This window comes from Equus przewalskii, chromosome 15 (assembly GCF_037783145.1).
Source record: "Equus przewalskii isolate Varuska chromosome 15, EquPr2, whole genome shotgun sequence".
NCBI classification, from domain to species: Eukaryota; Metazoa; Chordata; class Mammalia; order Perissodactyla; family Equidae; genus Equus; species Equus przewalskii.
Genome location: NC_091845.1, coordinates 65,140,170 through 65,168,129, shown reverse-complemented (window position 1 = coordinate 65,168,129; position 27,960 = coordinate 65,140,170). Strand labels below are relative to the sequence as shown.

The 27,960-nt window shown below is 38.1% G+C and overlaps 1 protein-coding gene across 7 annotated transcripts in view; it reads right to left on the bottom strand.

Moving 5' to 3' along the window:
* Nucleotides 1-1,957: 1,957 nt before the first annotated feature.
* The window catches only part of SATB1 (SATB homeobox 1), a 90,377-nt gene continuing 64,374 nt past the window's right edge, over nucleotides 1,958-27,960 (bottom strand). For 3 of the 7 annotated variants that reach the window (XM_070577516.1, XM_070577514.1, XM_070577515.1), the window contains exons 10-11: nucleotides 6,055-6,258; nucleotides 1,958-3,695 (exon numbers count right to left, since the gene is read on the bottom strand). In XM_070577516.1, coding sequence (XP_070433617.1) covers nucleotides 3,198-3,695; nucleotides 6,055-6,258 — 702 coding nt within the window. In that variant the 3' untranslated portion in view covers nucleotides 1,958-3,197. Of the gene's footprint in view, nucleotides 3,696-5,384; nucleotides 5,481-6,054; nucleotides 6,259-27,960 lie in introns of all 7 variants that reach the window. The other 4 variants (XM_070577519.1, XM_070577517.1, XM_070577518.1 and 1 more) reach the window with 2 other exon arrangements.

The window sequence follows — 27,960 nt, the reverse complement described above, 5'->3', positions numbered from 1 at the left end:
TAACCAAAGTGCCACACAACTAGGGCACACATATTAGTTACCTCGGTTTTCAAAGGTTATGTGTCAACTCTGCATCTTATGTGCCAAGGAGATACTATCGTTATTTTTTGCATAATGTGCAAGTATCATATGGCCACAGAGTGTAATACAAATTAGTGGCAAAGTGCTGAGGGAAGGAATCCATGACAGATTCAGATGCACAAGGTTGACATTACCCGTAAACTACCTGACTCTGCGAAGGTCTTAAGAGCACGAAGTGCGATGTCATGCCCAACTTTTAAAAGTCTCTAACACTTGGACACAATGAAGGTTGTTCAAGGAATTTCACCAGAGCCGCCCGCAACAAGAAGGCTGGTATGAGCGATAAATGACATTGTGGAAGATCACCCAGACAAATCTTTTCCAAAATGTGCCATCTTCTCTGAAAACAATTTTGCTCTCTCCATGATGACTGTCATTGTTTATTGACGTGTGCTTTTGTTGTTGTTGTTGTTTGGTTTGAAACATATTAAGAAAATTATGCTCCTTACGTTAAAGGGTCTAAGTGAGAATTTCGTCAGTATTTGTTATACTGATTTCCTACACACACGCATTGTTTCATTGAGAATGTTATTTCAAAAGTTAGGAGGTTACTGGGAATGGGAAAATCTTATTTGCAACCCAATTTCTCCTTCCAAAAAGATTAGTAAGTTTCACACCTGCCTGACACCTTATGTTAAGTGCTGGTCTGGTTGAAAAAAACAAAAAACAAAAAACCCTCTACTCTCTGCTCTAGCTTTTCCCCTTAAACTCAGAGAAAAGAAAGACGAAGATAGGATTTTTCTAAAAAACTTTATGGCGTACTAGTGTCTATTAATACATGAAAACCAATTTATATTTTATTAATTCAAATTCCTTTTGCTCAAATGATTTTCTGAACTCGTGAGCAAGAATGTTTCAAAAGTTATTTTCCAATTTAATTAACAGAATTGAAAACTTTTTCAAAACAATTTTAAGTTTGCAGCAAAGCAGCTGCCTTCAGAGTGATCCAGCTGTGCTTCCAAAGTGAATGGTACTTTTAAAGCTGAATCAGGAGTTTTCAGTGATCCCCTTTCAGTTTCTTGGGTAAAAGTTCAACACTAAAGCAGCCCCGGTGCTACTGATGAGCTTATCAGGGCCTGGGGAAATGACGGGCAGGAAGACAAGAGGCGATTTCAAAGCCAAGTATCAAGGGACCCAGATACTCCCACGAACATCTAGGAAACCTCAAAAAGAGGAAGCAAAAGATCAATGAATACAAAGAAAATAAGAATCAAAAACTGCAACACTGGACTCAGTCCTTTCTATGACTATTATTTAGCACACCTCATTTTGTATCTTGGGAGTTTATTGAGTCTCATGATACAAGAATTTTGAAGCTTGTGTTTAAATTTCAGGTGTGTTCCTATTTTCTTCATGTAGTTCTTATAGTTACAACATACACAACCAAATGAGCTCAGAGTTATTAACTTATATTCCATTCATAGCTTAAAAAAATACATTGCTAACTAAGGAGTTTTTGTACAGAAGGTCCATGTTCCCCTATTTTATGTTACTATCAATGGCCTTTAAAAATATTTATATATTAGCTTAAAAAAGGTGTTGCCATAATTGAAGAATTGTGAAATAAATGCAGATGAATCTATTCTAAGCACATAACTGCTAGAGACTGGATTTATGTTTTTGTTGGCGAGTCTTTTGACCATCCTGCTATCTCTGTTTATTAAGCAAAATGTTAACCAAAAACAGCTTATCATCTTCATTGTTTAACTTAAAAAATGAGCATGTCTGTGACTTAAATTTACAGTGTTTCAAGTGACTTTTCAACTGCTCTTCTTAAAAATCAGTAAAATATCAAGAAAGTATTCACATGCACCTAACTGAGGGCCATCTTTGACTCTTTGAAGTTACTTCACATAAGCAGACAAACCCTACCATGTCATACCATACAAACAATTTTAATTGTGTAGTTACAGTCAATATCCACTCCTAATCAGAACGTTTCTGCATAAAGAAAATTGTGATACACTTATAAAAACAGCCAGCTGTAACAAAATAGCTGGTGTTTTCATAGCCATAAACTCATAAAAAAGAAATACACCTTTATACAGAAATTTTATACAGATGTAGCTTTAAAATTGATTGTAAACCAAAGGAAGACACATTGCAAACATCAATTATTTTCACATTAATTGCATAATTTTCTAAGGTGATCTATTAGTTTTATTTACCTAAGCTTATTTGCATGATAGTAAAAATTGCATACAACAATAAGAGTGAAGCTTATAGTATGAATTGCTTGGATAACATAGAGCACTTTTTATAGGCAACTGTGTAAAGCACATTTTCTCTATTTAAAACTTTTAAGACACTTTGTTTTACTGCCCATCAAAATACATTTATAAATAGAAAAGAATCAGTATGGTAACAGGAGAAGCAATATTACATTTAACGGAAACTTCTAAAAAATTAATTACAACATGATGCTGCAGGATCTACAAATAAATAATGAGGACTAAATTGTGTTTCACATTTTCTTTTCATTTTTTAAAAAATCATGTAACAATGAGAATGAAAAAAAATTACAGTGAACTTTTATTTCCAAAATAAAAACAAATTTGAATTACGGCAGTGCCATATAATACAAGGCATTTGTTGGCATATGTCATCTTTAAACTGCATTCCACAGTCTATAGTTCTTTTGTAACATACAATAGAGTAACAAACTCTTTTTTTTTTCTTTTTTTAAAATAGGGGACGAGTTTCCAAAGATCAGTGTGGAGTGTTACAGAAATAATTAAAGGAAGGAAATGATAATCACAGAAGTTATAATGCTTGTTGGAGGCTCCAGAATAATAATAATTAAAAAAAAAAAAAAGAAATCACTGGTATCATGCTTACGGGGTACACACCTTGGTGTGTCCCGTGAACACAAATTTTAACTTTTAATACCAAACAATCCTCGATGCTTCACCCGGGGCTGCCCAGCAGTCTGTAAAAGAGCAAAACATTTAGTGCAGTCTGCATTATGCTTTCTCAACTTTCCTGTTTGTGCAAGTGTCTGAAGATTCATTGGCCAAACAACAAACAACAAAGGGTTTCTGAGAGAATACAAGGCGGACTTCTCATTTTGTTAGTAAATACCAGTGGCACTGTTGAATGAAAATAATACTTTGATCTCAGTCTTTCAAGTCGGCGTTAATGTCTGTGTTTCCTTCCACTGAGAGCTCTTCTTCTAGCTTCACCGAGAAAAGGGTGTTAGCATTCTTGTCTTGCACACTCTCTTCCAAATCCTTAAGCAACTCCTCTTCTTTGTATTCGGCCACATCCACCTCCAACCCGGAGTTGTCCTTCAGCTTGCCGTGGTGCTTGAGATAATACCGCTGGTTCTGAAAGAACTTGATGATGGTGTACTTGGGGAGGTCAAGCTGCGCCGACAGAGTCTGGATGGCCTCTTCGTCCGGGTACAGGCCCACGTCTTGGATGAAACTCTGCAGGATGCCCAGGGCCTCCACGGAAATCTTCGTTCGCGGCCGGGTCTTCTGCCGGTTCTCGTCCTCCGCCTCGGCGGGCGAGGCCACGGTGGGCTGCCGAGGGGGCAGCCGTGGCCCGGCGGGCTGCTGCGCCTGCGGCTGCGGCGGGGGCGGCGGCGGCTGCTGGGGCTGCGGCGGCGGCTGCTGGAAGGGAACAGGCAGACAGTCAGGGCTCGGTTCTCCGGGCGCCGCGCAGCGCCGGCTAAGTCAGCAAACGTGCGGTCATGGATCCCACACGGAGCTGCTTTGACGAGGACAGAGACTGAGGACGAAAAGGCAGCCAGCTAACAGGCCCACAGCATTAGGAAAACAATCAAAATGATAAGAACTAGGAAGGGAGGGATGAATAGGGCTTTGCGGGGGCTACTGGGCTTCCTTATCAGAGGTCAGTGGAGCCTCCCTACCCTTGATGTGCGGTCTGGCACACGGAAGTGAAAACTCAGAGCTCTGAAAACGTGAGCCATAAACTTTGCCAGAAAGATCCGCATCAAAGGCAAAGACAGCAAAGCAAATTATGATGTAAATAATTAACAAAGATTTAAAATGAAAATTGAGAAATAAGGATTTCAAAGGCATTTTAGAAAGGTGAGCTCCAGAGCCGTGGGGAAAGACATGTGCGCTTTGCCCCATTTCATGGGATGGCTAAGACGCAGCAAGAAGAAGACAGTCTGATTTAAACTCCAAATAAAATGGGTACGTGTCTGCTCTTCTTCAGCATTCTCCTTCATGAGTCCAAAGGGTTTCTGAGATTCTCACGTTTGTGAATTTCCTACCAGACAGTTCTAATTTAATACACACAATTTCTTACCAAATTGCGCCAGGCTGACACTGCAAGTTTTTTTCTTACTGAAAAATAAAGGTTCAATCCACTACCCAAAGGGCTAGTGAATTGTTTTGTCTATAGTAAACTGAGATGTGATTAGGATTTAAATTTAGTGTATACAGACACTTCTTCATAATTAGTGTCTGTATATGTGCAGTAATTTCCATACACAATTATACATAACAAATGTTTGACACATGCACATACTGTATACTCTCTATCCATAATTCTTATCAGCAAAGCAAATCAACCTGAGTAAGCAGCAAAATATTAGAATGTTTATACTGTGCCTAAGCATTTCCTTTTATCCCCCTAAGAAGCAATTTTATTAAAAACAATTTACATTTTCAAACAAGTACTTTTTTATTACTTAACATATATCTTTCTCTTTTTTGTTTTTGCTAAACAGTATGTTTTCCAGGCTTTCACAATTATTTTAGTGCTTGATATCCTAAGGGGTTCTCTTTTTCAATTTATCTTTAATTCATACTCAAGGATTTTTTTTTTCCTAGTGCATGGATAACCCTATTATTGTTTTTAGCTACACAGATATATACTTTTTCACCAAGAAATATATATCTTGGTGATACCAAGAATGTAGGTGATTCAACAAAGATAGTAGAATTTTAGGACTCTGGAAGGCAACAGCATTTTTCCTAAAAGGGGAAAGCTAAAAACAGCCCCTTAGATTTACCAGAAATAAGTTATACAGCTCAAATCCAGTCTCAACACACTTCCTAAGCAATTGAGGCCATGAGAGCACCAAAAAACTACCTGAACCCAGAGCTTTGCTTCTAGATGCTTAGGGGAGTTCCCTCGGTGGATGAATGGAGACAAGTCCCACGACACGACAAGCCAGGCACATGGCTGAATCTGCTGGCCCAGCGGTCTTTGGGCAGCACCATGGTTAGTACGTCCTTTGAAAGTGTGAAAATCCTGACCGAGGGAGCAGGTTTTTACGCCACCCCGTCTCCCTCTCTGGCTGGCATACATCACTTGTGCCTGCTCACCTGACGAGCAGCACCGAGCCATGGTGCAGGGGTCAGCAGGCCTGGTAAGAAAACGCCTCTAGACTCTCCTTTCCCAAGGGTGGTGGGAGAGGGGCTCTAAAGGAAAGACAAACAGACGTGACTCACCCCTAACCTGTGTTCTGTGAGGGTGTAGGGAGATAGCGGCAAGGTGAGGAGGCCCAGCAGTCTGAAGCCAGAGTCCAATTAGCTTTCCCTCCCCTCCTCTTCCTGGACACAATCCAAGGTGCAAAATTATAATTTGACAACCTTCCTCTTCAGAAACAGCAGTAATTCCTTTCCTCAGGGGCACTATTGGTATTAATTTAAAAAATAGGTTTTTAAATTCTGATTTTTAAAAACCAAAAAAGTTTAAGCTCTCGCACGCAAAACAACCCAATTCTAACAAAGACACACTTGCCAAACAAGAAGTGTAAAAGGGGGTTCCTGCCACTTTGGGGGTGTGAAGGGGGGGAAGAGGAACACAATACACATTTTGGAAAAAGTGTGTTAATTTTCCTTTTATCCCCTTGAGCAAGAAGGCAGTGTATTGTTCTCTCTTGCTAAGAAGCCTGTGTTTAGACTGGCGGGAAGAAGAGAAACGCTAATTTCCCTGCTAAGTTTAAAGCTCTATTTACTTAGTGCTATACTGAATTGGCCAAGGTAAACGAACCTGAATCTGCTCTGCTGGAACATGGATGATGTGGGGCGGCCTGTCGCCATGGTGATGTACCGCATTGCTCTCCTGCTCATAAATGGCATCACGTTCTGGCTGAGGAAGACTGAGGAACCTTCGGATCATGGAGAGGTTCTCCCACAGGGTCCTGTTTTCTGGAGAAGGATCTTCTTTCCAGCGTAACAGCTCACACAACCACCCCTTAGAGACAAGAGAATGAGAGGTCAGTTCATGCCTCTAGGGGGCTGACAATTTCCATTAGGAGCTTAAAAAGGAAAGACTTTGTGAAGTTAACTTTTTTCATAAGCTCAAAACACTCCAATCTGCTTAAAAAAAAAGTTTTAAAAACCTGTTAAAAGAAAATAGCTGTGGCTGTTGAAGAGGCAGGCTCTGTTTCTAATAAATGTTCAGATTTCCATCTTAAAGGAGAGTCATATTTTGCAGACTCCAACGGCAAGGCAGATAGATCTGCCACGGGCTTTGCAATATGTGAAACAGGAGGAGAACAGAGTAGAGTGTGCTTCCAGTCTTGCCCAACTTTCTTGTCTGATGAGTGGCCATCTGAGGTCCTGAAGGTATTTAAGAAGGGAGAGAACAAATTTTTAGAGTACATTTTTTTTTCTAAAAGGGTTCCCTAAGTTTATAATTTTTGTATTAGAAAGGACACTGTGTGTGACTATTTGTGTGTATGTGTGTGAGTGTGTGTATGACAGAGAAAGGACATGTGCAATTGTGTGTGCAAGAAAGCTGTCCGATGTAAGGCATAATGATTAGAATGGGCATTAGAAGAATTCTTCAGAAAAGAACGTTCCAAAAGGATACTTGGAGTCCTGTTTTTCTGCCTGCTGCAGTGTACACAATATGATTTGTCAGACAAGAATTTTAATAGATTTCCTGAGTTAAGAGAGAAGGAAGTGCCCAATGAATACCAAAGCTGAACTTCTCTGAGGGCTTCCAAGGCCCAGGTTTTATCCTCGGATTGTCTATCAAGAACTCAGTGGGCCAACAGAGTACATCGTCTAACATTTTCTAATCACCATCTCAGACTTACTCCATCTTGGCTGCCATGATGGACACTAAGCAATGGGCTGGAAAGGAAAAGGGGGGGCGACCCACCTAGACTCCCCTTCACCAGCCAAGGCAACCACCCCCAGCGGCTGTGCTGCCTGCTAACAGCTTTCAGTCACATTCTTCTCTTGAGAAATGCCTTGGGGCCATCACACCTGGAGATGCCAGGACAGTCACTCTAATTCCTCACTGACCCCCTCACTCTGGGGTGGCCAGGGACTGGCTGATCCATTGGTACAAAAATCTCTGTCCACTTGCCCCAAAGTGACAACTCACTCTACTCTTCAATTTACTCTCTAGAGATGGCCCTCCCCGTTCTTCCTGGTCCCTCTGCCCATCAGTACAGACTTCAGCTGGACCCCTTCCTCTTCCTTATCCTCCCTCACTCCTTCCAGGCCCCTCACCAACTCACGAGCAGCTGATTCCCCATCTTAAGCTCTGCTTTAGGGAACAAGATCTAAGACAAAGGGGTTTCTTGGAAATTCCAAGTCAATCAGTTGGATGGTAATGGAAAGAGTACTGTTACCTTTGGGGTGAGACCAGAGAATGGTATGACTTTCCTTCCCTTCTTCTCAAACTGGAGAGAAAATTCTCCTTCCAACTGCACTATACTGTGGGAAAAAGCAAGGCCCATTCTCCCCAAAATGGCCTTTTTGACAGATTTTATAAAAAAAGATAGAGAACTGATACATTAGCTGCCCAAGGCCCACCTACTAACCAGCCAAGGGTGCCTGCAGCTAAACCTCGAGATCAACTAATTTTCCTAAGAGAGTTTTGATTCTGCACTCGACAGGTCATGCAATTATGCACTCAGTTGACGGCACTCAATTGTATAATACGAAGCTAAGAGAGCAGGCAGTGAACTGAAAATTTATCTAAAAGAATATTAGCCAAATAAAAAATAATAATTGTGCTTACAGTGTCACTGAACACACTTCTCTTCTAACTATGGCAATTCTATGTTTATTTCCAGGATAATATGATGATATGTCATATTTCAGCTCTATTTATATGAGTATAACATTAAACAAAACTGTATTTGAGCCTTTGAAATATCTGAGACCCACTCGCATATGGTGCCCTGGAGATGTTTGTTTAGCTCTTACTGGCAAATATTTGCTATCTGGATTAAGCCATGAAAATATTTTCTATTTTCCTACATCTAAGCTATTTCTTTACATTTTACCTCTAAGTTTGGATGCTGTGCAGGTTTTAGATATATATCTTCCCGTAGGCTTGAATATTAACTATGTCTAAGATTACTTTCTTCCTCCCCCTTGTCTTCAGCTATAGCAATCGACAGGCCCCCATGCTTCAACACAGCAAATCACTAAAGTTTTATTTACCTTTCAAGATATGTTAGAAGGTTCATAAAGAACAGAGAAGTTTTTTTTTTTTAACTTAACTAGTGTTATACTAGTGCAATAGGTGCTAGACATTGAACATCTAAGTTGTTTTTTTTTTTTAGAAATATATGCTTGTAACTAAAAACTGCTGAAAAGTTAAATTAAAAACAATTCATGTAAGAAAGGCTTCTTGGAGAGAGCTGAAAAACTCCAATAATTTTTCAAATCCTTTAGAAACTTTTTAAAGTAACGCAGAGATCAGTGAGTACTCGGATATATGTGAGAAAACATGTGGATCACAGATGTTCTTTGGAAAAGAAAATAATTAGTTCTTTGAAAATGGCTAATAATGATAGCTAATTCCTAAACAATCACACTCATGCTGGTTTAACAAATATTTCAGAAAAAGAGCCCTGACTCATTCAACAAATATTTTGCTCATATTGTCACTTCTGTGTCTCTGTACTTATGAGACGGATCCTTATTTTTATTAATTGCCCATGACTAACATAACATTTCCAGTAGTTTGCTATTAACCTCTGCCCTTAAATAATACTTCTAATTCCTTATCTAAAAATAATTTGATGAATTATAAGTTTGGAGCATGTCTCTGCTAGCCTTTCAAGAGACACGACGATTTTAAGAGACTGAAATCAGATGCTTCTTAGAAAAATATTTAACGGTACAGCTGGGAACTGTTAGTTCTCCAAGGGTATTCCAAAAAAACAAAAAGGAGGGGAGTACTTTTCTTGATGTGCATGTTTCTTAAAAAACAACAGAAAACAGATATTTTGACACGCTAGTTCTTTGTCAGCAGAGAAATATATTGGCTCATTCCCAATTTACACTGGCAAAAATAAGATTAATTTATTATAATGCTATTTAAATACCATGGAATATTCTGACTACCTCAAATTCTATCAATTGAGACTCTGTGAATGATGACAGTAATCTGATCTGTTTTGCAGAAAGTGACTAAAAAAGCCAAATGCTTTCTAATTCCCCAATACCTTTTTCTAGGTCACTTTTCCATAAGTGATATTGTTAGAGCAAATGAACTTGGAAGACAATGAACATGTGAGAATGTTTGTAATATCTGACAGAGAAAAACAGGGATTCCCCTAAGTACTGTATTGGTTTTTAAATGATAAATGTAAGATTTCCCTGGTAGAGGACAAACGCGGAATGAAATGCAGTACTTTGTCACAAAATGTGAACGTAATTACTTTATTAAGAAAGGTCTCTGGGACTTGAAATATTGTCAGACCATAGGTGGGAGTAGGGCGCCACTCAAAATTAAATTAGGTGACAAGTGCTCTGAACAGTAGAAAAAGACAGGAGACTAACAGCCTTAAAATATCGAGACCAATCCATTCTCAGAAAACTAAAATGGTACAAGGAGCAACCTAACCTTTAAATGTAGTAAATTTGCCAAGCAACATTACACTGCATATAAAGAGGGCAAAATATAAACAGTAGCCACATGTAAATAAATTAGTAAAACTTTCAGGATGTTACTACTTTTCAAACTGACAAAGTTTAATTTGACACCTTCTGTTCTAAACCCTTTGTTTCTATTCAAAATCACGCCTTGAGCTGTTGCTATCAATCACTGCACTCCCCCCATTACTGAAAAAAACTGGCATGGACCCTGAATAAGCTGAAAATGCCATGCAGATGAATTCTGAGATAATATGTTCAAACCTGTTATATACAACACAAATCCTGTAAAGTTATGTATTGTAAACCTACATTTATTGAGAACTAAAAGTCTTAAATCCATCTGCCACAAAGGAAATACTGTTATGTACTTTATAGTAACCAAGAACCATCTGCAAATGTCTTGCTACCGTAAGCAAGAAAACGGTGCAAAAGATGCTGAACCTAAGAGCACATGAAATAAATAACATTCTTTTGACTGGTTTTGGTTAGGTATCTACTAAAGACACGTAAGACTGGGGAAAAAAAGGAAAAGGGAAAGTGCAGAATGACTGCCAAACCTGTCCTGAAAAAAAGCAAAACAAACTCAATGACAATACAATGGCAATTTATTATGGTCCATGAAACACACAACTGTATGCTCATTTTAAAGGAAAAATTAGCAGTTCTAAACTCAATATTCTAATGATGTCTTTACTGACAGAATCCTGTTGTACCACATTTAAATAAAAATCCTGGCACCTTCATCTCTCAGCTGCTAATTTCCAACCAAATTCAATCTCTGATTTCCACTCCACTCTTTTTAGAACAGTTAATTCAAGTCAATTCACTTCATTCATTTTAACGGATAAGGGGTGCGCAACGATTTTAACTCAGTCAAACAAGTAGCCTCATTTCACGAATGAACTTATTGTACCTCTGCAGTCTCAGACATGTAAAAAGACAACTCTTACAGGACCTGGTCGGTGACAAAGGTGGAAGCATGCAACACAACCAGTTTTCCAGGGAAAAACAGATTTCAGTATTCTCTGTGAAAATAAGTCACTTAATGTAGAGATACGTGTATTTTATCATCTGTACATATACATTTTAAACCCAAGAGTTCAAAAAAGAGAAAGAAAATGACAATTCTTGCTGCAACTAAGAAGGAAAAATACATTTTAAAAAATAGAATGGTAATTTGAGTTCTAAAAAGCAGAACATTTTATAGTCTGTATTTAGTCCCCTCACCCTCATCTTTTATGTGTTATTTGCGGGAGTATTTCGTTCCAATCTCTGGGGCATATAGTATAATAATATATGATATTAAAAGAAATCAATCTAAATAGGGAGGTATTTGATACAAACATTTTAGTGGAAAGCATGAATTACATTTTAGCAAGTAGTAGGAACAAGGATTAAGTACATAATCCATTAAATAGTACTTCTAACACAAAAAATTCAGTATTGTAGACTAAACTACACCAGGCATTTTGAATGAGTACATTTTCAACAACAACGAACTATAAAGCTAGCAATTTATCATTCAGCAAATAATTTTCTACTTTTAAAAGAATCTGTAAGTGTTACTTATGCTAATGAAGACAGTTTTTAATCTGCCCACAAACATGCTAAGAGAGGGCAATTTTTTTTTTATTTACAAAGCTGTCGGCACTCAGGGTAATTTCATACCAATGTTCTATAAGCTGGGGGGGGGGGGGGTGCCGGGGGAATGGGTTCTAATTGTCAGAGCACCGGGATCTCTCACCTTTAGCATAAAGGTTTAAAGATCTCACAAAAGATGCAAAGTGACTAATGATGTTTTAAACCACCCTTTAACATTCCAAGAGGGTTCCAGTTTCACACTTTTTATGCTTTATACACACCCTGCCTCAAATATAGCAGTATTAAAACATATACTTCTCTAGGGGCCCTAATGCAGAGACACACAAGGCCTGATGGAGGTACAACCCCACTTCGAGGTGCGACGCTTGGATGCTTCACGTGCCAACTTCTAACCGTTTTTCGAGAACAATCATAACACTTCGAACAGTGAGAAACAAAACAGTGGTAAAGCAATACTGAAAGCATTTTAAATTATTTACTAGGTTAAAAGGGTGAAATGATACTTTAAATACATCAAATTTCATCATCTAGGCCATTTTTTGGTGACAAAGTGGTATTGATCTTTCCAAATGCTTAAAATTAACTATTTTCCAGAAGGTCATTATTTGATTAAAGGCATTAAAGTTGAGGGCAAGAAGTGATGCACTTTTTCTTCTTCCCCATTCAAATCATCATATAATTTAATAAAAACCATCTCATCATGTCCTGTAATAAAAACACTTAAGATATTGTTCTTTACCTAACATATTAACCTTTAAATGTTATGAAGTTCTTTAGAAGAAAAACCTTTGCTAAAGCAGATTATTCTATAACATAATGAGAGGCACCCACCATTAACATTAATAAAGATACGTATTCTCCTCTATAGAATTAGTAGGAAATTCACTAATGTTTCTCCTCAGTTTAATAACATCTACACTGTGTATAGGGAAGAGAACCTCAACAGGCTCTGTGAGTAACTTCTCCTGCTAAGTTAACAGTGGTCTTATTAAAGAAAACATGAGAAATAAATTTGAACAGAGACACACCAGTAAATGCATTTTCCATTCTAAAAGTAGATTATATCCACTTTATTCAAAGATAAGTTATAAAAAGAAACATATTTAAATGGAATATATGTATGTGTATCTCCAAATATATTTATTTTCAAGGTGTGGTTTCTGATATTTGTATTTGCTGAAAAGAAAAAAAAATCATGATATTCTTTTAAATTACTACTATTTTTAAACTTCTAAACTGTTACTGTTTTAAACTTTTTCCAGACTCTACAATTTATTTCAGGGACTCAATAGCTTAGCCAAAAATCTGTGGGTTTCCATATTGTGGTAATAATAGGACATAACATGGCCATCCATAAATTTTTCACTTGGGTAAATTTTTGTCACTTTAAGAAGTTAAACACATCTAGCAGAGTTTCTGGAGGTTTGTTATTAGCAAAAAGAAATGTTTATACAATCTGGAGGAAAGCTCCCATTAAAACTGAGTGAATTTTGGAGGAATATTCAGATTCATTAGTAAATAATCTTTATTTTTCAATTTTGCTTAAAATTTAATCAAGCAAAAAAATGAAAATAATTTGCTTTCTATGGTTTTTATGTTTGCTTCTTTTCCACCTTCTCAAAGCCACTGACCTTAGGGAACACAGAAATATGGTGTTTTTTTCTTTTGCTACAGACTGTTTGGTCCATAATAAGATTATCAGATGACAATCTGGCCAGAGTAGATAAAAAGGGTTCTCACTTAAAAGGTTGTCAGGCAAGTTTTACAGAATATTTTCAGGGGGCAGAATCTAAGAAGGGCAAAAAAGGAGGAATGAAGATAAAACTATGCAATTCTAGACAACGGATTAAAACTAGCTAGCAAGAATTTAATCTCCTGATATGATTGAAATAGAGAATTTCCAAAGACAGCCTTAATTTTATTTTTAAAACATTAGATTTGGAAGATATTTAATTAAAGTTTAATTTTTTCATATACTTCAAACCTGCTTTCAGGATAGTTTCTTCAAAGCTCAAATGAAACAATAAAAATCTGGCTTATATGTCTGATACTTGAATTTGGTCTCTGAGAAAGAATTTCTTATGGTTTTTTCCCGCAATCTAGGAGGTATTTTTGACAATACACAAATTTCAGTGACACGATTTGGCTCCTGTTTAACATTTATACACTCTGCTTTAAAGTCTCACTTAAGTTTTTACTCTCTCTTCATTCTTCACAGCTAGCATCACTAAAAAACAGAAAACTCAATACTCCCCAGGTTCATGCTCTAATATTTTCATCCATTTTAGCTTCTGCTTCTACCATAAAGAATCTTCTGCTCCTTTCCATTCTGCCCACCACTGAATTGTCAGCACTAGGGCACCTCTTCCTTGAATTATGCTCTTAGGCACCAACATTCTTTTTAATTGCCTCCAAAGGACAATTATTCTGATTTCTGAACAAAAAAGCTTTTAAGTAATCATTCCTCTTCCTTTCCTAGGGGAAAAAGTACACCAATGATGACATGAGCTTTGATGAAGAATGAGAGAACAAGTGTTATCATGCACAGTTGCGATTCCTGAAAAAAGCAAATAAATATGATGTCTAATTTAGCCTATGGAACTTCCTGATAGGTAAACATACAGGTTTTATTAAGCTTTCTTGAATCCCCTTAGCCATCTTCGAGATGCTGTTGGAAAAGGGAGGCTAGGATGAAAATCACTGCTCTGGTCTTCCTCTTTCAAACTGCCCAGTTATCCTCCTGCTCAAAATGACCTTCAAGCCTTCCTAATGTAGAGAAAAAGTTCACACTCCCTAGAGCTGCCCTGAAGGTTCCTCCCAAGCGCACTCGTGTCCTCATTCACTGGCCATTTATTAGCTGTTGCCCAACACTTCCCCACATTCTATTCTCCATTCCTCAGATTGTTCTCTCCAACAGGAAAGCCTTTTCCCATTTTTTTCTACCCATCCAAATACTAACTCTTTTTCAAGTTATGCTCAAGCACCTCAGTATACCAGTAAAGGGCGATATCCTATATAGACATTTATGTATGTGAACTTGAGCAAATTACCTTTCTGGGCCTCAGATCCTCTTCTACAAAGTGCAGATAATAATGGTATTAATCTCACAGGACTGTGGCTGGTACAAATGAAATAGAATACATTCAGCCCAGTGCCTGTTCCATGATAACTACAAAAGGGTCTGATGAATTTAACTGAAAGCACTTGCCTTAAATGGCTCACAGTTTATCTGGGAAGACCTGGCATTCAAAAATAACTATTTGTGCATGGCAGTATGTGATAAAGGTCAATGATGGGCAGACATCAAGTAGGATCCAATTGGAGGGGAAGAAGAGATGGGTTGGGGTGGTCAAGGAAGTCTTTACTGATGGAGGATGATATGGCTTGGCTTTGGAGAATGGGCAATATTTAAAGTGGGGAGAATAATGAAAAATAGTGAGATGAATTAGCAATATGCTAGGAAAAAGAGGTAGACTAATTGCTTTCAAATTGAATATAGCTTCTTTCACGATAGCTCTTTACCATACTTTCTTGAGAATATGACTTAATTACTGTGACCTCATCTCCTCTATATACCGTTCTTCTAAGACCTACTTGTTAAGATAACCTAGGTTTTAATTTGAATTCCTATTCTACGACTTACTAGCGCTGTACTCCTGGTCAAGTGACTCAAGTTCTCTAGACCTCAATTCTCTCCCCTATAAAATGGGGGTAATTTTACCACTATTCATAGAGTTCTGAGAATTACGTAAGATAATTCATGAAACGGGCTTGACACACAGTACCAGTATGAAGAATAGTAGCTGCTATTGTTTTTATTATTGTTGTAATTATCACAAAGATAATCCAAACTAATTTGAATATCTAGGAGGTAATGAAAATAATCCAGTTACTATAGCCCAACCTGAACCCAGTATCTTCCTCTGACAAACTAGATTCTCCTCCTATGTGGTTGAACTCAATTAACAGCATCACCACCCACCCAGTCACCTGGGCTGAAAGGCTGTTATTTGAAGTATAAATTGGTACAATTTTTCTGAAGGGCAACGTGGAAATGTTGAATATAGAAATGTCTAGCAATCGCCTATAGAACACAAATGCCTTTTTTGATCCAATAATTCTACTTCTGAGAATTTATCCTAAGGAAATGATAAAGATGTATGTAAATATTTAACTATAATAATATTAACATTAGCATTATTTGTGATATCAAAAGTTGAATACAACTTAAATATACCTCAGTAGGGAATTAAAAAGTATATGTAGCATACAAATGAATGTATGACATACATATTCATATACACACATATATATGTATACATACATATACATATATAGGCTTGTGTGTATATAAAGAACATTAGTCAGGCTATCTCCAGTTAATTGGGATTATGGGTATTTTTCATGTTCTTCCTTATTCTTGCATTTTTTTATTTTTATATGGTGGCTATGTACTTTTTTTTAATTAAAAAAATATAGCAAACAGCTTCAATTAAATATCTGACTTTTTTGTCTGTTTCCTCCCGAAATGAACAATGAGGAACTCCTGTCAATTCTACCCCTTTAGGATGTCCCTTGAATTTGTTCCTTCTTCTCCGTTCCTACTCCTCTGGTTCAGGCCCTCAGCATTTCTTTCATGAACAAATGCTGACGGGTTTCTTTATTCCAGACCACCCTCATCTCTGCTATCTGAGTTACACTTATCATAAACAAATGTCAGCACAAATAGCCCTCTGAACGGCACACACTCAACTGCGCTTCACTCTAGGGGCCTGGAGCCGCCCTGAGGCTCACGCTTCAATGAACGGGTGTAAAAAGCAGCCAAAGAGCTCCCGCAACACACTGAGGTGCCAGTGAGTTGGGGGGACAGAGAAAGATATAAAAATGGTACACTTGCGCCATTCCTGAGGACATCCTGTACTGTAGCAAAGTCCAACGACTGATATGCATAATGACGTTGCTGCTCTTCAAAGAAATACAATTCAAACTGAGCTCAGCTCACTAGGTTTAAGGAGGCAGGAAGCACTATTAAAGGCATCTGTCAACAGCAAATATATTTGATTGTTGAAAGAAGAAGCTTAATGGGAAACTTCACTTTTTCCAAACCCCTCAACCCAAATATGTGCTCTTATACTGTAATGCTATGAAAAAAAATTTATCATGGTTTGTCCTAAAAAGTCACTCTTAAAATTTTACAATATTTTCCTATTCAAAATTATGATCACTAAGAAAAAATGTTGCTGAATATCCGTATATGCCATGTACAAAAAAAACCTGTAAAATTTGAACTTACAACATGAGTAATTCTTAGGTGATGATTTATCTAACACAGTGGTTTGTTTGCTTATGAAAATAATTTACTACCAGGTTATTTTAAACAAATATTTCTGCCCTTGCATTTTAATTGATTTATATAAAACTTTTCAATGCTGCAGATATCGCCTAAAATGAGCTATACTCCCCATTATGCATATTTAGGAGCTGGGAATTAAAAATTTACATCTTCCTTCTATGATATTCTAGGAGAGATAACAAAGAATTTTTAAAACCAAGGGAAGGCAATTCGGGATTGTAAAAGTTATGGCACTCATATCCAAAGAGGAGCAATCAAGCGGGCAGGGTCATTACGAGCTCCCGAGTTGCTTATGATTTTGCTGATAAAGTAACACCCACTTTGTGGCCAAAAACCACATCATTTTATCCATTATGCAAACTTACTAATCAGAAATTGGCTGAATTGAGGGACTCAAATCTTGTGATTCACAAGTAGGCATTAAAAAAAAAAAAAAGCATAAATATTTCTAGAAGCATCATGTGGCTCCCAGTGACAATGGCCGGGTTATAATTTTACCAGTAAAAGGAGACGAGGGAAGTTGCGGCTCTCTGCACAGGCCATCTGGGTTATTCCTCACAAGCACCGATCCCGTTTTATCCCTGGGGAAGACAAGCTCAGAGACGCCCAGGGGGAGAAGGACAGGAGTGGAGGCTGATCCCGCTCTGTCTTTCTGAGCAGAGTCCCCATTCCTCCCGCCGGGACACCCTTGGGGATACACTGGCTTTTATGAGGAGCAAAATAGTGAGCACGTGAAATCTGCCTCTGAATCATTCCATCTTTCCACAAATAATTTCTAAGCGCCATCTACATGCCACCTACTGTGCAGGCTAAGAGGAGATGTGGGGACAGATACACAATGGGGAACCATTTCTCCCAGCACTTACTGTCCAGTGAGCTAAGAACAGCTTAAACTTCAGGTTAAGTTGATGTTAAAGATATAGTTTAACTGGCAAAAAAATTCCAGTCTAAGGGCAAAGGCATTCTCGCAAAGTCCTGCACTGTATGTAGGCATCAGAATGCTGGAGAAAAGGCTGCCCGAAGTGGGTGGTGGTGGTTGTTTTAATCCCTGCTTACATGCTCTGGAAGTGAAGGGTACTTGAAAATAAGCATTAAAAAAAAGGTAATAAACAAATAACAAACAAATGTTTCCTAGGTAAATTCAAGAGTTCTTCAGCTAATGTGTAAAAAAATATATAATACCCACAACAAAGAATATACAACTATGTACTGGGGGGTTTTGGGGAGAAAAAGGAAAAAATTAAATCTTTAAAAAAAAAATATATATATATAAAATATTCTTTCCCTACATACAATTTGTCTAATCATTGACCTCATCTCTTTTGGACCATGGATCCCTCTGGTGAAGCCCATGGTTGATGCTTTTTCAGAACAAGGTTTTTATGTGCCTAAAATAAAATACATAAGATTATGAAAAAATCAATTATACTGAAATACAGTTATCAAAAATTTATGATACAGTAATATATGTGCTTTATTAACACACTAAATAAGATCTAGCAACAGATCTAATAACTACTGTAATTCTATAGTGATGAGCAAATATTTTGAGATATCCACAATAACTTAATGTGATATGAAAATACCTGTGATTTTTATTGGTGACAAATTCATAGGTATTGCTAATACTACTGTGATTTGTGGCCTAAATTGATAATTGAATAAAACGTCAAATTTCAGTAACATGGTAGTGAAAATAAAGATTTTTTTTTCTATCTAAGTTCATGGACCCCCTTGGGGGAAGGTGGGCCAGAGGTTAAGAACTCCTAAATAGAGTGTCTCCCCACATGTATGTGTGTGTATACACAGATATGTACACAAAATGTCTATGTTTATTTCAAATATTTTTCCAGAACTATCTTATATAAGAGAGTAGATCAGAAAATTTGACTATTTATGGATTCATGGAACAGATTTCCTTATGTTATTTTTGCCACTAAAGGGCCATGCCTCTTAGAGATGGGATGGAAGAAAACAGTTCATCATAGTACACTGGTTCCAAGACCATGGTCCTGAGGAGCCCAGGTTTCCATCGGGGCCTTTCAGCAGCGCCCTCCTCGTGTGTGTGTAGGGTTGGGTGTTGATGAGAAGGCCCCACCCCCACCCAATCCTCAAGTCACTGAGGGAGAGTCAAGCCATTGGGAGAAGACTTTTATCTGATTTATGTATTTCAGTTCTGGATGAGATTTCATTCATAAAACAATAGTTTTACAGCTTAAAATTTTTTGATTGACAATTGCATTAGTACACTTTTTCCCTGGTCCTGTTACAAACTCAGAAAATGGGTTTACAACCTCTGAATAAAGCATCCATATTCTACTTTAGTTAACTTCATACCATCCAAGTAAGCTAAACACGATTAGCAGAGTATCCTCTGAGAAATATCTAATTGCCAGGAGAGGCACACTAATAAGTTTTTCCAAAGACACCTGGGTTTCCCAAACACAAGGAGCTAAGGTAACAAGGCAGATAACAGGATGGAAGCAGGGAGAGGAAGGGAACAGTGGAACCGGCGTGCTACGTATGTGTGGGTGGGTGGGTGGGGGTGGGGAGAGCCATGAAAATACCAGGAAACCAGCAGTAATCAAATAATGGTCCTTGCTCTCACCACCATTTTTCAAAGAGCAGATGTTAATAAAGTATTTTCTGTAAGATTTGAGGACAGGGAAGAAGGAAGCCAGTCAAATAGAGGATTAAAGAAAGTGAGTAGGAAAGATGGTAAAGGGAAGTGGGGGGATAGGTGGAAAATGAGCACACAACCATCTCATCATTTTATATCATATGTAGCTCAAAGCTAAATTTATCCAGAAATATAAACACAACTTTCTGTCTGGAAATTAAGCTTGATGGATAAGGCTTTAGTCCTTATGGTTATCCAGGGTCCAAGTTATTGAGTCTCTTTAATCAAAATACTAAAATAAAATCATTATCCATTAGGCTATTACCCTTCCCCCAATCTCCAAACACACAAGCAAAAATTAATTGCAAGCCAGGAAGAAAGAAGGCAATTTAGACAGTAACAGCTTGGCATGGACTGAGCTGGGTTTCCTAATAACATTTGTCTGTTTGTGAATGTATGTTTTATTTACAGCCTTCACTTCCTTGACCTTATTGAAAGTAATTTATTTTTACCTAATCTGCATTTCATTTAAACCACCAAATACTCCATCAATGAACCAGCCAAGTAGCACCCATGATAAGTAGCATTCGTGTTGGGACCATAAGTAAAATGGGTAAACATTCAAAGGAGACATCTGGGGACGGGCACTCCTCAGCAGCTATTATTCCAGTTTACAAATTTGCAGATATGGGCTTCGAGCTAGTCCCTCAAATCAGCTGGCATTCCCTGCCTCCTCTTCCTTGTTTACTCCTTGTTTCACTAACCTCTTTCAGACCTGCAATTTCTCATGGATCGAGTATATTTTTTCCTCCTTAATATGCTACCCTTCCCAGAACTTATACCAATGCGAAAAAAAAAAAAGAGAGAGAGACAAGTTAAAGGTAGACTTTCAGGCATCAGTCAAAAAATCAGAAAAGACATGTTTAAGGAAGAAACTCTTTAGTAACCTTCAAGTCACCTCAGGGTGGCAACCACTACCCCACCACCTAGTAAGCCAAGCCCATTTCCCAACCCAACTGAGCTCATCTCCTTCTCTACTGTACTGACTCTGCCGGGTCCCTGACAATGAGAGGGAGATCTTCCGGTTTCCTCCTAACAGGTCTCAGATGAGCTGATATCAATCGTGAGCTCATCTCACACTAGGTAACATGGAGTTCATACACTGGATTCCAAACCATCAATTCTCCTCACTACACAACCACTCATAATTAATGCTTTTTGGCTACAGACCTCAAAATGGCACTTTGTTCCCTCAAACTAAGCCTGTCCATTATTCAAAACCTTACACCCTCTGTGACTTGTTCCCAGACTAACACACCTGTCGCAGTACCTTCCACAAAATAGCATTCTCTTTCACACCTGTGCACCTGTTCCAGCAACAAACTCACAGAACCTGGAACTTCAAGGGACGGTAGACATAATCTGACCCAACCTATTTCATCTTCCTGAAGGGGAAGTTCAAAGCCTGTGAGGTTAAGCAACTTGTCTGGGGCTACACAACATGGTAGCAGGGGAATTGGGACCACCACTCTTTGCAATCCTCAATGCTTTCTCCAAAAGATGAAGTCTATGGGCAAGCTGTAATACAAACCATGTCTGAGTTAGCAAATAAGCCCTATTTCTATCCAACGCAGACCATCAGGACTCATGCCCTCTCATTCCTTTCAGCTTGGAATAAAAACAAGAGCTACACTATAAATGATATTGATGACTTCAACAAAGATGATGAAAAATGCAGACAGAGGGTCCAAAAGAAAAGAGCAAACAGAATTAAAAGGAACCAATTTTCCTTCTTGTACATTTTCACGAGGATCTGAAAGCAACGGAGAAGAGCAATTGCAGAGTGGCTGAGGAAGGTGGGCTGAGCTGGGGCAAGATGAAGTTTGTAAACTACATTTCTACTGAATCCTCAACTGTGACCTGCTAACAGAGACATGAAAACTGTCCTTTTATAAGACAGGGACCTAGCAGGGTCCATAAAAAGAATTATGATTTTTTTTTGAACAATGGGCTTCTTGTAGTCTAATTAAATTTAATGGAAAGACATGCTCTTCCCTTGCATTCAAAATATCGAATATTCTCAAACTCCATACATACTACAGCTTCCCTCAACAGCCACTCTTTTTGCTCTCTTTCCTGTTCCCTTTTGCATCGATGGATATGCTAGGCACAAAGAAATCCTAATACACAACAACTGAAGTTTGCAAACATGGAAAACTAGGGATGATCTCTCAGGTTGTAACAAGCTTCCTTTAAGTGGTGAGCTCTACCAGTGATTGCAAAATGTGATTCAATTTGCATGCTGGCTTATTCCTAGCATATCTTGAAGGAGCTGTGCAAAAACTTCCTGGCTATTAAAGCAAGGGCAGTTGCAATGAAGTTATAAGCTATAATTTCTCTTACCTCCACTTATCTTATTTCTTGGACTCATCCCCAAATAACTATGCTATGTATATTAAACCTCTTCCTGGGAATCCTAAAATATAAGTGACTATAGCAGTGGTGGGTTGATCTCACTGATTAGCAACGGGTGCCTTCGGCCCCGTGTTAAGTTAAGAAGGATTCTGAGGTGCTATCTGTACTCAATAGGAAATAGTGTTGTGACAAATTGGTGATGTGAGGACTGAATCAAATCCTCCAAAATGACTGCTTCTTGTAAAATGAATATAAAGATAGATTTTGACTCTGTGAAGAAACTGACAATGATTTGATACTAGCCATGTGAACTGCTTAGCAGCTGAGATGGAAGAAGGGCTCTAAGAAAAGGCAGATCCTCTTTTTCCCCTCTAGAGTGATATTCAGGCCAGAAGAAAATACGAATAGGCAGAAAAATGTTAGACTTCAAAGTTGGAAGATGTTATGGCGCAAACACAAAACAGAAAAGAGCCGCGGGAAGAGAGAAGACAGTTCCACTGACAAATTGGGAAGTAAAGATTTTTTTTTTAAATGTGAGAAAATAACAAAGGAAGAGGGAAAATGGATAAAGGAAGGGAATAAAAGGAAAAAATCCACTATTCTATGGGAAATTCTGTTCTCTCTTATCAGTTAGGTAATAGGAGTCACCATAGAATCCTAGGAAGCAAAAAGTAAGGTTCATAACTGAAGTAGTAAAACAAAAATAAAGATAAAAAGAAAAAGAGTGTATTTTATTTGGCATTAAAAGACATTTAACTAGGCTATATCTACGCTTTAAATGTTCTCTAAAGTGGATTGTTGTGAACTTCTCTGGAGGTACGATTCTAAATCACCACTGATCCCATTTCTTCCTCCTCTCTTAATTTTAGTTCTCCACCAGCTTATTTGCCTTCTTATGGCTCCACCACTTTAATTTTTTTATGGCTGGATTCTTCTGAGACTGGTGATAACTTGGGTCTTATATGGTTACCTACTGTGCCTGCACTTTCTGCCAGCTTTTCTCCAATACTTCTATAGAAACAGAATTCACTGGCTTTCAACTCTATCTTTCAAGATGATTCTGTAAATTAACAAACATCTCTATGAAATAAATTTTCTGATTGGATGCATTTTTGGTTTTGGATTGTCTGGGAAGTGACTGTAAAGTCTAAACTAACAACTTTTCATTAAAAAAAATAAGGGAAACTGTCCTTCAAAAAATTACATCCACCCAACTATAGAAATTCTTTCAGAATTTATGTTCAAATAAAAGGTTTAACACTGAAAAAATAAAAAGGCATGGACCAAAGGGATATTATGGCTCCCATCAAAAAAAAAAAAAAAACTTACAGAAATAAACAGAAAGCCCAATGGAGAATACAATCTTTTACCCATTTGAGTTTTGGAGAAAGTAGAAAAATGGAATTTGATGAAGGTTTTGATAAAATAACCTGGGAAAACACTAGGCAACTTCTCTATTTTTCTAGACACTTCTTTTCACTGAATTTTATTTTTATTTAAGCACATCTTCAACACACACACACACATACCCCAACCCTTAGAAAAAAAAAGGGGCCTGAAATTTTAGTTACACCACATGTGGTTTTCATTTGTGAAAAATGAACAAGCTGTTTGTGGTTAAACTGTCTAATCGCCTGTTATCAATCTAGCACTGCATTCAAGATTTACAGGATACATCAGCTTCTGTGCCACATTAGCTGTAAAGGGTGGGGGGGGGGTGGGAGGAAAAAGGAGGAGGAGAGAGTTTATCCTGAGGAATAATATTTCCAATGCAGCCACACTCGCACTACATCTGGTTGTGCTGGTAGCGGCAGTTAAATTGAAATATTTCACAGCGTGTGTCAGAAACATGCAGAATGGTAATTATGACAGATCTGATTAAGCCGGAGTGCCACAAGCTCCCTGGCCAGCGCCGGTTGTGCAGGTGTGACCTTGTGCGTGCCTGCGTGTGTAAATAAAATTAATTACAAGCGAGAGGGTGAAGGCTTCAGTGACATCACAAAGCGGAGAAACTCCCAAGGGGGAGACCTAATGGAATATTTTCCCTCAGTCTAATAATACAGTTCATATTGACTTGAGGTAATTAGTGGGATCATTAAAGCAGTTTTCCCGGCGTATTTGGCTGCCTGATCAGATTAGTGAAAATGTTCTTCAGAACAAGCCCTGTGTGGTCTGCCAGAGAGGAGGAAATAAAAAGCAACAAAGCATATTTTGGAATGATAAGCAGCGCTGGACTTTTACTCCAGCAAAAAAATCTCTACTTCTCTCTGGAGCCTACCGATATAACTGTCCTGTCCATTTTAATTCTTCTATTCAACTTGCATATTCCTACACACATTTGCAACTATTTCTTTCGTTTCCCCTTTTTCTCTGTTAAATCAGACTGCTTTATCACTAGGAGCCATCCCAACTCCCCAACAAATCTCTTTTAAACAAGGCAATTTTAAAATTGGGGGAAAAGTATCTTAAATGACTGCTTTCCTGTTAACTGACAATATGGGGCAATTGGGAGAGGCAAAAAACAGGGGAAGGAAAGCCACTTAGAATTCACCTGCTAAACAAAAGATTCCTCTCTTATGTAACACATCACAGAGGTTTAAATATTTATTTGCATTTGGATCTCAAAATGGGTTGAGCATGGGCTGAAGTTGGGGCAAACATGCTTCCACTTGAACAGACACAGAGCCCTCGTCAAGAAAAGGGGCCATTTGTTTGAAAATACTCTATTGAGCATGCTCTACCTTGCCACTGGAATATGCCAAGCGCTGTCACAGATGGCAGGCTCTGACAGTTCCCATCCGTAGCGTCGATACTCGACAGTTCAGCACAAGATCAGTGACATTCTGTCTCATTAGAACCACGCTAATTATCACAGCTAGTTTCAGGGGAAACCATGTGTTGCAATGGTCAATTTGAAGGAGTCTGTGCATCAACAAACTGGTAATAAGGATCAGACACCTTATTATATGACAGCATGCTGCCTATGATCTGATTTACAGAATCAGAGGCACTGAGGCGGCCGAGGAGGCTGGCAGTTTATGAAACAGTGTGTTTAAACCCAATTCCTGAAGCATACTAGTTGAAAAGGGAATTGTTAAAAAAAACACACAAAAGCAAACGGAATTGTTGAATCAAGAAATCAAAGGAGAATATATTGATTCTCTATTAACATACAACAGAAGTAGATGAAGACTTAGAAAAAAGACAGCTTCATCAATTTAACAATCGTATGGCAACTCCACAAGCGGTTTGGAGCTTATATTTTTACAAGGTATTTACCGATAAATTATAGAATGGCTATATTTCTACTCACTTCTAAAATCTATACATATATTTTTTAAATGGGTGGTCTATGATTTAGTTGTGTCACTCTGTCACGCAAAAGAACCACATATGTAAAAGCATACCATCTATACTTATAAAAATGAATAATCTCGAAGGTTACTTTTTAAGATACTGAAGATACTCTTTTGGCAAGAGAGAAAAAATCGACGTTCGATTCATATTACCAACACACATCCTTCCACCCCTCTCTCAGCACCTTGCACTGATGTGAGATTTTAACAGTGCAGTTTCTTCCAGAGCTATTTTTCTATTGTCATTTTGCATAAATGCATTTTCATAGCTCATTCATTTCACAGGGCCTTTATTTTCATTTCTCATATGAGGAAAAAAGAAGATAAAGCTAAAATAAAACCTACCTTTACTATCAAAAACATAAAAGACAAATGTTGAGACTTCTGAGAAAACACGCTGCCTTTAACTTGGTGGTTTGTTAAAGGATTATATCAGTGTTATAGTTATGCACTAAGTTTAACTGAATGGCATTTGGTTTTAAGATTTATTCCTATTAGGAATTAAACCTCATTGGTTTGGTCTCTTCTCCACATCCATTTTGCTGACACCTGAAACTGTCCTGAAGAACTCTCTTGAACTGTCAAAGCTGATTACAGCAGAGCTTCCAAAAAGAGGAACTTTCATAGGATATTCTTAGTCCACACTTTTCAACTTAGACTTAGAATTTTAGGATAAAAGGTAGAGTCAGATTAAAGCAGATTCTACAAATACATAATTGGTATACCCAAGCTTCAGCATGTAATGCGCTGCCTGCTTTAACGTGGACCACTCCTGTGGAGACCTTCCTTGGACTTCCTCACGTGATGCTCCTCTTTAAAGAGCTGGCCCAGTACTCACAGAATGATTCTTTTCAAATCTTGTCTAAAACTTTCTTATGACACTTTCTGAAATGAAGAAACTGGGCTTAATGAGTTAAGACTATATTTTTTAACAGTTAACTCATTAGTTTGGGCCAATGTGGGAAAATGTGTTCACATGACTTTAGTTAATTAATTTCAAATTTAGGAGAAAAGTGAAAATTTTAAATAATTTGAAAGTGGCAATAAGATAACTAAAAATCTTCTGTTTGACTTGTTGAAATAGATAACATAAGCATCTAGGGGAAAAACACCCCTTTGCATAATTTTTAGCCAAAAATATAATCAGGAAGGGTTCTATTTAATAATTCTGGATCTCCTCAATGAAACCCTAGATTTACTAAAACATATGCTTGTTTTTATGATGCAGAAATATGAAAAGGGTTCATATTCAGAGCCACAAATCTAACTAGCTCTCAAAACATTGTATAACATACAATCATATACCTTGAAACTGTTAGAGTATGTTAATATTTATGTATTTAAAGCCATTAATTTCAACAGTCCTGTTTAGCAAGCAGCTAGAAATACAAAGACAGGTCTACATTCTAGAAAACTAAATCCAATATGGAGTCCTAAAATTTAGACAGAAGCGATTTCTAGAGATGGCTACCAGCCCAGAACACCCTAAACAGGAAACTGACGGCACTCCACATCCTTCTTACTCAAGAATGCAGCACAGCAGCCTCCACAAATGTGTGTTAGACTGAACATGGGCAGGGTGCCCAGGTGGCTCCCCTCTGGGTTGTCCTACTGCTCTCCTCGAGTACTCCTTTTGCCCCTTCCTCCTCCAGGGAAGGTGACCGAGGGAGACCTAAGCTGCATCTCCCCAGCGTCTTCCCTACCCATTGAAAGAAATAAAATACAACAAAATCAAGCGCTAGATGGAGAGTGTGTTAAGAGGCAGCTCTCTCCTCAGACCCTGGCTGAAGAAACTACCTGCCCAAGGGAAGGGCTATGAGGACACCATGTGAAGATCTTCTCACAGACTGCTAGAAAAGAATGTGGCACCAGAAATAACAGAAGCCGTGACTCGCCAATCTGCAGGGGCCTCCTGTGTGTCTTAAATAGGAGGCTACACAGGTGAAATCGTGTTGCAGCAAAGTCTGTTACATGAACATTCCAACAGAATGAATCAGCAGAGAGCTTCAAAGTGTAGTTTCCGCAAGTGCAAGTTAATTCTAACAAAATAAAAGATGCCTTCACTAACCTGCTAGAAGACAGACTGCAACCACGGTTCCAGGATTTTTCTCCTGGATTTTGTCTCTAAACGTTCTATTCCCAGCAATGAAAATTACATTTCTAGCCCCACTGATTTGTGACATATCATATCTTACTTGTATTTAAGACTTTCCAATCACCATCCAAGAATTTCCAAACCCAAAATTGAAAAGATAATTTTTTTCCCACCTACAAACCCAAGGAGTACTAAAGCTTCCTTCTTCCTTTCTTCTGCCCTCCCTTCTCTCTTTTATCCTACAGGTTTTGAATGTCAGTGACAAAGGTGTCTGAAAAGTAGACAGAAGAAGGCAAAAGGCTTTCAATTTTTTTGGTCTCTTCTGGTGGTCAGGCTATCTTCACAGAAATCCTTTTTTTAGTGTTTAAACTATACCTATCAACTAGCTGAAGTTATAGCTGCCGAAAGAGTTCTCTAACTCCCCAGGACTGGTGGGGAGAGATTGCAAAAGATTATAGAGCAAGCATGTTCAGTCAAATAGAATTTTCATCATCTAGTTCCCTTACCTAAAAGAAATACTCTGTTCAATAAAGCACTAGAGAAAAATCATCTTCTAAACACCAGCGGTGATGCAGCACGGCTCTGTAAAAGCCCTTCACTCTTCC